This window comes from Adiantum capillus-veneris, chromosome 19 (genome assembly GCF_014529385.1).
Source record: "Adiantum capillus-veneris isolate H3 chromosome 19, ASM1452938v2, whole genome shotgun sequence".
NCBI lineage: Eukaryota > Viridiplantae > Streptophyta > Polypodiopsida > Polypodiales > Pteridaceae > Adiantum > Adiantum capillus-veneris.
This window is the reverse complement of record NC_140949.1, coordinates 7012770-7025337: the sequence shown is the minus strand read 5'-3', so window position 1 is coordinate 7025337 and position 12568 is coordinate 7012770. Positions and strand designations below refer to the sequence as shown.

At 43.8% G+C, this 12568-nt stretch overlaps 1 protein-coding gene across 2 annotated transcripts in view; it reads left to right on the top strand.

Moving 5' to 3' along the window:
- Nucleotides 1-3763: 3763 nt before the first annotated feature.
- The window catches only part of LOC147433511 (uncharacterized), a 34272-nt gene continuing 25467 nt past the window's right edge, over nt 3764-12568 (top strand). The window contains exons 1-3 of one of the 2 annotated variants that reach the window (XM_086489731.1): nt 3764-3832; nt 4338-4462; nt 4553-4656. In XM_086489731.1, coding sequence (XP_086345857.1) covers nt 4354-4462; nt 4553-4656 — 213 coding nt within the window. In that variant the 5' untranslated portion in view covers nt 3764-3832; nt 4338-4353. The other variant, XM_086489732.1, reaches the window with a different exon arrangement.

Below are 12568 nucleotides of genomic sequence, written 5' to 3'. Positions count from 1 at the left end.
AACTTGTATTCTCTCTCATTCCAATCAATCAAGCACGTTATCATTTGTATATCATATTGATCTCTCTCTTCTAATCTACCTAATTAGCTATTGCTATGGTGCAATTGTAACCATGAATGCTACATTGGTTCACCAACCATGGCACTTACAAGATCCTTCAAGTAACCATAGTGTAATGAATAATTTGTGATATGGTCTCTGTCTTATATGCATAGACATGTATGCATGCATATCTTTAGGAAGGCCTACACAAAATCATTGAGGGTTGCTCAAAGAATTTTATTCTTTTTAAGATAGTGGCTTTAAAATGTAAATCCCAAACCTTGTCCACAAAAGTTTGAATGGTTTTTCCTCTTTCCTCTTCACTTTGAATCTTCTCAAAATAGTGAGAGAGTCATCCTTTGCTTTTGTAGTGAGAGACTGTGCCATCATAGTGCAAAGTATCTAATAGCATTCTTTCCTTGTGCAAAAACATCATCATCATCTTTTTTTTTTTTGGACAAGTTTATGCTTTCTTGAACATCTAATATCGTGAATTCCTCTGCAAATCAAGAAGAGTTCTCAGAGCACCCATGTCGCCCTTGTACCATCCTCTCTTCATCAAGAAAGGAAGACTAGGAATCTCTAATCTTAATTTAACTAAGTTGTAAATTGCAATAATGGACATACTAATTAATCATGACTAATGATGAAGACATCCGAGACGAGAAAAATTAAATGTTGACACATTGTAGAGTGTTGGATTTTCTTAACCCCTAGGGATTGACATGGAAATTTTATCATACCACGTGAGTGCAAGGGAGGGGCATTTTTTTAAATTCTAGATAAGATATAAATTAGGGGCAGGTCCCTAATAATTTACCCTTCTAATCTTTTAAGTGGGGGGTTGGAGATTAATCCCATGGGATTGACATGAAAATTTTATCGTACCACATGAGTGCAAGGGAAGGGTGTTTTTTTAAAACTAGATAAGCATATAAATTAGGGGTAGGTCCCTGATAATTTCCCCTTCTAAAATTTTAAGTGGGGGGTGGGATTTTAATCTTATGGGAGGGGGAGGGTGGAAGAATAGGGAGAAGAGATAGAGATGTATTGAAAGGAGAGGGACATGTATTATCTCTATGAAATCAATAAAAAATATATCCATTGACATTGTAGATAGAGAGTTTGATGTAAATATCAAAAGCAAACATTGCTCGCACATTATTTATAATTTCCATGTGATATTTATTAAAAGTTAGTGTAAATTTTTTATAAAGTACGAAAGGAACAAGGTTTCTTCTTTACTTTTTGGGCGAACATTACTGTCGTGCTGAGATCTGAAGATTTGAGGGAGATCGCATGAACATAGCAGCCAATAGGATGGCTTTTGGGTGAACACATCCGCACAGCAAGGTTCTGAAGAGTGATAAAGAGAAACTGTGGCTGAGCCTTCTTGGAACGCCCTTGCGATTTCTATGCTTATGGTCACGCTATGGTTTAGTGTTTGGAGGACTGTTGTGGAATCCAAGGGAGTAGCAGGCTAGCCCGTTTTCCTTCTGGGTGCACTTCGTCTAAATAATAACGATTTTCACCAAGTTAATAATTGTCTTTTGTCTGTGAATCGTAAACTTTGCTGCCTTTTAAAATAATCAAATTTTTTGCATGAGTAAATTATCGCTCCTGAGTCCTGTGCTCGTGCCAAAATAATCACCTTTTTTTCTTGAGGCTTCCCTTTCACTATTTACCTTCTCCGTACCAAAACCTCAAAGCCTTTTGATCGCTATTAGATAATAATCCCTTTTTGGCCCTACTGATGAATTGAGCCTTTGATTAAAGGCTCTCTCCCTCTCAACCTTTTGTTCTCTTGGCACCAAGTTGTCCTCTGCTACTTGGTAATGGAACTTGACACTCTGGCCGTAGATGAAGATATTGTCAAATTCTCACATATGTTAGAGCGAAAAAGATACCCGAAAGGGAGTTAATCGTGCCGATGGAAGAAGGAGAGGGCTCGGTCTTGAGACCGTTGTATGATGCGGAAATGTTGCGCCCCAATTCGGCTCCAACTAGGAAAAAGGACAAAATTGTTTCGACTGAAAAAGTTTCCTCTAGAGAAATAAGAGAAAAAATGGGATCAGCTCAAGGGTTTAAATTCGAGGTAAAAACCCTCAAAGCCGGGGTTCCTCAGGGTCCCATCTGTACGAACGTAAGTAAGGCGACAAGTGTATCTGCAGCTCGCAGGCCAGGTATTTTGTTTGCTAGCATACTCAAGGACCCCGACTCTAAGGACTATGGAAAAGGTCCATCAGAAGGGTTGTCAAGTGAAGCAGATATTGAAAAATTGTAGAGTGCAAGAGCTACACTCGAGCAAGAGCTCAAGGAAGTCAACAAAATGATTGAGTCTGGCCCTAAAAACAACAAAAGAACTTGCTCTCAAGTAGATGGCAGCGGGCTGATTGAAGACGGGTTGGCAGATCGGGCCTTTTTTGCTTTAAAAAAGTCTTTGCCACAGTAGGTGGAGGTTGCCAAGGCTATTAATGTGGAAATTCCACCAACACTTATCAAAAAACAGTTAGCCAGGCAAGCTAAGCTAACGCTTGTATTTGGGTTCAGTGGAAGAATCCCAAACAGGTTTGAGATGATTCAATGGCTTCAAGGCCCGCAAGTTCTTGGACATGGAGGAGCAATTGAAAGTACTTTATACCTAGCTAAAGGTTTTGGCTCAGTGAGATTCAAAGAGGCCTCCGATGTGGAAACAATCCTTGACAAGGGGCCCCTTGTATTTAATAGGACTACGGTTTGTGTGGTGCCTTGGAAGCCAGTGTTTGACTCAGCTGAATTTCTACAAGGGTTTAATCGTGCCTGGGTTGAGTTTGTGGGACTGCCTAGCTGGCTATGGGATAATCTCAAGATGCTTGCCAGTCAGTTGGGCACCCCCTTATTTATACCTAGCAAGAGAGGGTTTGGTAGAACCTCAAATAGGGTTTGTATAGGCTGGAATGTTTCTAAAACGCCACCTAAGAGCATGGTAATCAATGTTGGAGCTGGGCTTGTTACTATTCCACTAAACTTTGGGACGTACTTTGGAGCATGTTTTAAATGCAACAACTTTGGACACTTCGCCAAGGATTCCCCCATGAAGGCTAATGGTGCTGCAACTCCGGCACCACAGGTCCCCAGTGAAAAGGAAACCCCGATATAAGGGTTGGAGAACCTTTTGGACATGTCAAAAAAAATTACCCCCCGTCACATAGTTCTTGCTAAAAGGGATAACCTTAGCTCTTTGGACAAACTTGTGTTGAAGGGTGAATTTAAATTGAGATTTGAATCCTCAATTCAAAACTCAATTGCAGGCAACGATTCAATCAAACCTCTCAGTGCACATCCATTTGGAACGAGGTATGGAGCTCGCTCTCTCTCTCTCTCTCTCTCTCTCTCTCACTCTCAGAATTACACACACAGACCCCCTGTTGTCGTCACACCGCCACCTAAGAGCATGGTAATCAATGTTGGAGCTGGGCTTGTTACTATTCCACTAAACTTTGGGACGTACTTTGGAGCATGTTTTAAATGCAACAACTTTGGACACTTCGCCAAGGATTCCCCCATGAAGGCTAATGGTGCTGCAACTCCGGCACCACAGGTCCCCAGTGAAAAGGAAACCCCGATATAAGGGTTGGAGAACCTTTTGGACATGTCAAAAAAAAATTACCCCCCGTCACATAGTTCTTAGCTCTTTGGACAAACTTGTGTTGAAGGGTGAATTTAAATTGAGATTTGAATCCTCAATTCAAAACTCAATTGCAGGCAACGATTCAATCAAACCTCTCAGTGCACATCCATTTGGAACGAGGTCTGGAGCTCGCTCTCTCTCTCTCTCTCTCTCTCTCTCTCTCAGAATTACACACACAGACCCCCTGTTGTCGTCACACTGCGTGCGTGCATGTCATATTGATCTTTCACACGCGCACACGAGCCTTCCAGAGAGAGAGAGAGAGCCAGTCCGTGTGCGTGCTGGTGGGTGTGTGGGTTTTTTGTATGTGGCTAGTTTGTGTATGTGTGTGTATGTGCTCGATTCTTGTTCCTGGGTGACATCTGCTAACAACAGGGTGTGCATACACGGGGGATCTCCATACAGTCTTGCATGAGATGTGGCAATTGGCATGAATTAATGCATTGAACGGACAACCTTGATGCATCAAGCATCCCAACTCCAGGGCATGGAAAGTTCCTAACCAAGAATGACCCATCCTTGCCATGACAGCTGCAATAGCATCCCAATGGATGTGACACACACACACACACACACACACACACACACACACAGAGTCAGTTTTGATTAAACTTTTGCCTCATAGGTAGTGGTTAGCAGCCATGAATCACAATTTGTTGACAGAAAGGGCCTTGCGAGATGTCTTTGAGATCTCAGATTACATCAACTTTGGCACGCAAGACAATCCCTTGGAGTATGGCTTAAAACCAGGTATGCACAGTATGGTTGTATCTTCTTTTCCTCCGCACATTGGACTTTTCATTTAAGGGTGAGCCACTAATAATGGCCTGTTTTCTACAGCACCTCGATCAAATTTTGGCGGAAAACAGTTTGGGACTGAAGTTCTTAAGAAAGGAAGACTACCTCTGGTGCTCTTCCAGAAGGAATGGCCTTGGGTCTCAGATGTAAGTGGAAGAGTTTGATATTTTATGAGAAAATTGGAGTTTTGAGCTATAAATCAAGCATTCCATGAAAAAAATCAGCAATAGAGAATGCCCGTTCCAAGCTCTTGGTGTGCTCAGATTATGTTTCAGACTGAGGCATTCCTATAAAGGTGTGTGCAGTTTAGATTTACGTTTCAAATGCGGAACGCATTTTACCTTGTTCGGAAATGTGTTTCAATATTGTTCCGACACATTACGGGATCAGAAAATGGCCAATAAAGAGTTAATTTAGTGACCTTGTGGACATGAAGGCCTAGCTCCTCAATGGAACTTCTAATTTTCAGTCTCTTTAAGACTATCTACCCCTCCCCTCCCCTCCCCTCCCCTTTCCCCGTTTTGGGTCTTCCGTTCCCCTTGTGCCGTATTTCTGATCCCGTTCCCATTCCGGGTTCCATGTTTCTATGGATCCTATACTATAGATAAAAGTGCCTGATTTCGACATTTAAATTTGTTCAAATGTCTATCCTGGCAAAAGATATGGTGTTCTATTCGCTTTGTGGAGATCACGACCTTTTTTTCTCTTGGAGAGAAAACATATCTGATTGTCACAAACTGCTGAGGTGTCAAGCCATTGAAGACCTGAACTGACTAGCAGATCCCGGCCGAGGGGTCTAAACACTAGAAGCAGCAAAAGTTCCCACCAACTTACAGTTCCTCACCAAGTGGGCCCAAGTGCCTAGGGGCACTAATAAAATAAGGCAGGACCTTCTTACACACACAAAAAAGGCTTTTACGAAAAAATTGATGACGCAGCTGGCTGTACGGACGCTCCCGCATTTTACCTTCACAGGCTGTACGAACGCCGCGAATTGCGCTATGAGCTGCTGATGTGGCAGGGTGCGGATTTCCTGCTTTTGTGCTGGTAGATTTGGAGCAGGAGCTTTTGGGCCAGATGTTTTTAGAGTTAGTGCTTTTCATGTACTGTTTTTTGAGAGGCTGAAACCGGCTTGTTCAATCCAAAAAGGGCGGTAGACTTTACTTTAAACCTTGATTTAGCTTTCACCCATTATTAGTCGTCTATTATACCTGTACTTTCAAGACACAACAAAGGGGAGAGGGATACAGGCTGCTAGATCGCACCTGTATGAGTAGACGGACACCAGGTTGGCCCCTAACTTAGGCGCCCCTTTCGGTATTTCTTTATTCTTTAAAAGAGGGATCCCTACAAGCTGCCCCGCACAACCTGGGCTGAATTTCAGCTGTTCCGGCCTGATTTCGGCAGCATAACTGTACCAGGACCCTTCACAGTCAGTATTCCCACGCATTGACTGACTTTCCCGACGCATACGGGCACTTTGCAAAACCTGGCGAGAATCTGCAGCACGCTGAATTCTCTGTTTTCAGCCCTGAAAATGCGCCAGATCACTTGTACAGCGGTCCCCTTGCGTCCCCGAACCTCCTCGGGGTATTAGGGTCCGTTTAGGGCCAAAACCCTAAACCTGCAAAAATACACAGCACGCTGTAATTTACTGTTTCGGGCTCTGTTTCGCGTGCCGGTCGCATCCGTAGCAAGTCCTCGAGCTCCCGCACCTGTAGGGCTACTTGCCCTTTGAATCGGACGAGATTTCTGGCGTCAAAACCTCTCCGAATTCACCTGTACCTGCGGGGGGATTAGCCGCTAGCTAATCCAGTACCTGTGCAAGAGGCTCTTGCCTCGGCAATCACGCATGAACCCACACAACTGTACATTGGTCAAATGAAGAGCCCACTAGAGGGGCATAACATACTGCCAAAGGGGAGAGAGAGGGCAGTGCGTAGCGTGCAGGGCATCACTCCTGGCACCGCACTGTGCATAAGAGGGAAAGCAAGCACTCCATAGCTCTTAACCTGTGACAAAAACTGAAAATGAGGCTCTCTCTCCTTCAAATTCAGCGCCACTTCTTGTTGCATGAGGCAAGTGCACCAGAAGGTGCCACTTGGCACATTTATAAGCATTTTCCCGTTTCGGGGTTGCCGTCTAAAAATATCCCAACCGGTTGCCCAGTTGACTTCACGGCAGAGTAAGAAAATGTTCCCCTTGTCATTCCGGCGGTAATGACGTCAACACATTTTCAGGTCCCAAAATTGCAGTTCCCTAAATTTTAGGAGATGCTGCCATTGTATCTTTCTAGGTCATCCGACCCTCTTTGTACACTGCGGCCACATCCAGAACTGAAATGTAGCCTCTGTAGCAAAGGATTCCACTTTGGCTAGGAGATGACTCCACTTTGGCTAACCATAGTCCTTGTCCAACCTTAGTGCTCTCTTGCCCTCAGGCCTGGACTCCCTCTGGACAGTTCCACACTAGCTATGCAATGCAGGGCAGTTAGATTTCCCGAGGGGTGTTTCCAAAAAGTGAAAGTAAATAGATAATAAGAAAGAAATCAACAAAAAGGATAGATAGTAGTCACACGTTGGTGACATACCCCCCTCTTGAAATCTCAAACGTCCTCGTTTGCATCTATGTCGTTCATGCTCCTAGTCAACACTGATGTATTCAACACCTGTCGACACATGTACGACACATACATGCTCATTGTCAACCCTGGTGTATTCAACACCTCGTCGACTCATGTATTGCCTGCGTGTGAACCCTGTCCCAATGACATAGTGGTAGCTGCGCACTCTGCCATTGCTTTGAGTCACTAACTTTCCAATGACAAAATGGTAGCTGCACATTTTGCCACTGTCTTATAGTACACGTTGGATCCCGTAACACTTTCGAGCATACCCAAACCGACAGTTTAAGAATGCAGTTACACATGTACTCTTTAATAGAAGCAATCAATGTATCCTTGACAAACTGACAAGAAATACTCACTTCTATAGCACTAACCAAACTTTTGGACATTCCATAAGAGCAATTGCCAAACTGACAATCTGTACAGCTCTAACATTCACGTAACAGGTATTTCATTTGAGCTCACTTTAAATACCTTGTACATCATTTGTTTCAGAAGCTATTGTCACACTGACAATCCATGTAGCTTTGAAACTCAAGGGGGTGGGTCAAGGTAGGTTGCAAATCGAAGGCTTCCAGGTAAAGTGATAACACAGTTGGTGACTCTGCAAGTTCACCTTCTTCCATCTACTTCGCATCCATTGGTGGATAGTTTCTGAACTTTACCAAGTAACGCCTAGCAACCTTGCCTTTCACTTTCCTTTCTTTGTGTGCCAAAATCTGTTCAGGGACCAAGATCTCGTCAAGTTCCTCGACTTCCGGCTGATCTTTAGCTGGCATATCTTCTTTCACATCACCCACATAGGGTCTGAGAAGACTCACATGAAACGCATTGTGAATCTTCCAACTGTCAGGCAATTTCAGCCTATATGCAACATCACTGATTATGTCGCATACTTGAAAAGGCCCATAGTAACGCATGCTGAGCTTTGGAAACGGTCTTTCCTCGCCCTTCATCTTCTTTAACCTTGTCTTTTCAAAGCGTAAAAGCACCCAATCACCAAGTGAATATACCACTTCACGACGGTGATGATCAGCTGCTTTCTTTTGCTTTGCCTGAGTCCTTTCTAAGGCCACTTTGACCTTCTTGTACATTTCATCCATGTCTTGAACATACTTATCTGCTTCAAATATCTTGTCCTTTGTCTGCAGTACGGGAGGAACTTTCTTGCCACCTTCAACTATCTCAAAGGGTGCCTTGCCAGTTGATGAATGCACTGTATTATTGTATGCATACTCCACCAATGGCAAATATTGCTCCCACTTTCCTTTATGCTCTACCACATAGCACTTCAGCAGATCTAGGACAGTAGAATTTGCCTCTTCTGACTGCCCATCTGTTTGAGGATGAAATGACGAAGAGAATTTGAGCGTGGTGCCCATATTCTCAAACAAGCCTCTCCAGAACAAACTTGTCATGCGTGGATCACGGTCGCTAACAATCGACTGTGGCATGCCATGATACTTGAAAATATTGCTCATAAACAAGCGTGCCATCTGATCTGGCTTTATCTTCTTCCTGACAGGAATAAAATGAGCCTGTTTGCTGAATCTACAAATAATGGTCCAAATACCATCGTTTCCTGTCTGCGTTCTCGGAAGATCAAAGATAAAATCCATAGCAATACTTTCCCATGGTTTATCTGGAATAGGTAGTGGTTGCAATAACCCTGGTGCCTTTTGCCTGTCAAACTTGACCTTTTGGCATATTAGGCATTCTCGCACAAAGGCATCCACATCCCTTCTCAATGTAGGCCAATAGAAGAATGTCTCAACCGCTTTAACTGTAGCATCAATACCATGATGCCCTGCATACGGTGGGACATGACTCTCTTCCATGACTTTGCGTCGCAATGGCTTTGTGACACACAATCTGCCATGCATCATCATGAACCCGTCTTTAAGAAAATAGTGTTCATGACGTTGTCCATCCATTAGTTGCTCGAAGACCCTTGCAAAATCTTCATCATTTGCATACTATTCTCTCATATCATCAAGTTCATGATGATAAGGAATCGACACAGCTGAAATTTGTGGCTTCCTTGACAAGGCATCAGCCACAACGTTCTTCTTGCCTTCCACATGCACAATCTGAAAATGGAACATGGACAAAATATTTGCCCATCGCATATGCTTCTCAGATAACTTTGTTTGTGTCAAGAAGTATCGCAAGGTCTGATGATCCGTTTGGACAACGAAATCTGCACCTAGCAGGTAGTGTTTCCAACTTAAGAGCGCATGAATCACAGCCAGTAACTCTTTCTCATAGAACTGCATGGTCATCTCTGGCCCTTGCAAAATTCTGCTCTCATAGGCTACTACCTTGCCATCTTGCATTAGCACTGCACCAATGCTACTACCGCAGGCATCACACTGGACAACAAATGACTTCCTAAGATCTGGCAACACAATGACTGGATCCGAAGTAATCTTTTCCTTTAAGAGATTAAAAGCTGAAATCTCTTTCTGTGTCCATCTAAAGGTGACTGCCTTCTTTTGAAGAGCATGTAAAGGTGAAGCAATCTCAGCGAAATTTCGGATAAACCTTCTGTAATAGGAGCATAGTCCCAAAAAGCTTCGGACATCATGCACCGTCTTCAAATTTGGCCATGACTTGATCGCTTCAACTTTTGCAGGATCCATTCTAACACCATCCTTTGAGACAATGTGTCCCAGAAAGTGAATCTCTTCCAGAAAAAACTCACTTTTCTTTGCATTGATGAGCAACCTATGACTGCGTAGCTCTTTGAACACAATGGCCAAGTGATGCCTATGCTCCTCTTCATTCTTTGAGTAGACTATCATGTCATCAAAGAATGTACCAACAAACTGCTTGTGTGGACGGAAAATTCTGTCCATCATTCTATTGAACGTAGCAGGAGCATTTGTGAGACCGAAGGGCATCACTAAAAATTCGTAAAGGCCAAACGTTGTTCTAAAAGTAGTCTTGTGCACATCCTCTGATCTAATGCGGATCTGATGGTACCCACTCTTTAGATCTATCCTGCTAAACATAGCTGCTCCTTCTAATTTGTCCATAATATCATCAATTCTAGGTATAGGGAACCTATTCTTGATGGTATTCTTGTTCAGTGCACGGTAGTCGATGCACATACGCCATGAGCCATCCTTTTTCTGCACCAACAACACTGGAGAACAGAATGGAGATGAACTAGGCTGAATGAGCCCCTTTTCTAACAGCTCCTGTACTTGGCCCATTATCTCTTTCTGCTGAGCCGCACTAACCCTGTACGGAGGCTTATTTGGTGGGCTACTGCCTGGCACCAAATCTATCGCATGGTCCTCGGGTCTCTCTGGCGGTAATTGAGACGGTAATGAATCGGAAAAACAGTCACTGTACTGTTGTAAAAATATTGACCTTTCTTTATCTAGCACAGATAAATTTGATTCATCACAATCTGACACTTCACGTGCAAAAACCAAGTACGCAGAAAGATGCTTTTTCATTACAGAAGTAATAGCAGAAGCTGATACAGTAGGAATAGACTCCCCTATAAGCTTACATCCAGAATGTGAGTCTTTCCCCTGCTCTGTACAGTGATCTTTTTGTTGTAGGCATCCATGATTCCCTGTACACGAAACAACCAAGGAATACCTAACAACACATCACATCCGTCCAGTGGCATGATGTAAAATTCTTCAGCATCTACATAGGACTGGATATGTAGACGCAACTTTCCAATGATGGGTGTCACAGCCTCTGTATGGCCAGGACATGCCAAACCTGCCTCTGCTATATACCCCATCTCTTCAGGTCTGATTCCCAACTTTGAAGCCAATTCTGGGGAAATAAAGTTGGCTTTGGCACCTGGATCAAAGAAGATAAGCACTGTTTGATCCCTGACCTTTCCCCATGCTCTGCAAAGCTCACTTGCATCTGAATTTGGCTTGTCGCCCACCATATCTGGCACTAGACCAGCCATGGGCTTCTTTCCTTTCTTGTCTTCCTTGTCATCAGAATCAACTGGCCTTTTCTTTGTAGGACAATTGTAAGCAATGTGGCCAGGCTGCTCACATATAAAGCATTTGTTCTCTGTCCTCAGGACCTTCTTTTGCTCTTCTGACTTGCGAGGAAAACGTCTTTTCCATTTCTTTGCTGGTCCCTTTTCTGATTCAGCCGTAGCTTTGTCTTTCCCTGCGTTGGCTGACTCCTGAGTCCCTTTAGGAGCCTCATTGGGAACGTGCTTCTTGGCAGAATTTTTCTTGCCTGATCCTGCCTTGACGCCAGTGTTAAATTCACAATCTTCTCCCTTGAGCAAACCATTGCCAGTGTTTGCTACCTCGATGAGCTGCGTCAAAGTAGTGACTTTGGTCTTTGTGCAGTACTTTCTCAATCCTTTGGGTAGGCCACAACAGTATTTTTCAATCTGTTCTGTCAATGGCACAAACCTATAGGAAGTTACTTGAAGTAGAGCTTTCCAAAACTTCCGATTGTAATCATCCAGATTTCTGCAAGTGGCAGCATTTAGCTGGTGCCATTCTGTCATGACATCTGCTTCAAAGTCATCAGATAACCATGCTGCTGCAAAAATCTGCTTGAAGTAAATCCATGTGGACGGAGCTTGCCCTTGAAGCAATAAAGTTGTCCACCATTGTCCCGCATTCCCTGTCAAGAAAGTGGCTGCCTTGCGAACCTTTGAAGCCTCTGTAAAGTTCCCCCCTGCATAGGCCTTGTCAAACTGCTGGAGGAATGAAAGAGCCTTCTTCCTGTCATCAAACCCTGTAAAGGTCGTGAATGTCACACCTTTGCCACCTTCTTTGTACAGAGTTGGCCTCTCCAGCGGCGTTAAATTGTCATATGGAAGTGACTGAAACATGGGAACACTATTAGGGTTCATCTATGTTCCTTGGCCGCTATTATCTTGACCAGGAAATGCCATATTTGGCTGCTGATTTGTAATTCCAGCCATACCAAAATTTGCCTGTGGCATCCCAAATTGGCCCTGAGTGGTCTGAAACCCTGGTTGCATACCCATGACACTGTACATGGGGTTAGGCATCATCGTTTGAGCACCCCCAAACACTGTTCCTGGCGTGTAAAACTGATTTCCAGGTGCATGACTAGCCATGCTCTGGAATACCGATCCACCTCCAAAATAGCCAGGATGTACTGAAGGTGGTGGAAAGACTTGTTGCATAGCCTGTAGGTTGCTTCCTTGTCCATTAGAACCAGCTATAGGCTGCTGAAAGGTGGCGGGCTGAACTGGTACAGCTTGAAAGACTGGCATCTCAGCCACCTGTTCTTGCACCTTAGGCACAGGTTATGGAGACTGCATGTTCTCCGTCAAGTGTACAGGTGTTTCCATTGATTGTGCGGTATGAATCACCTGTGCTCGAGCCTTAACAGGCTTTTGAATATGATCCAGTGACCCAACTTGCTGAGACGGAACAGGAGGTTGCAGAAAGGCTAAA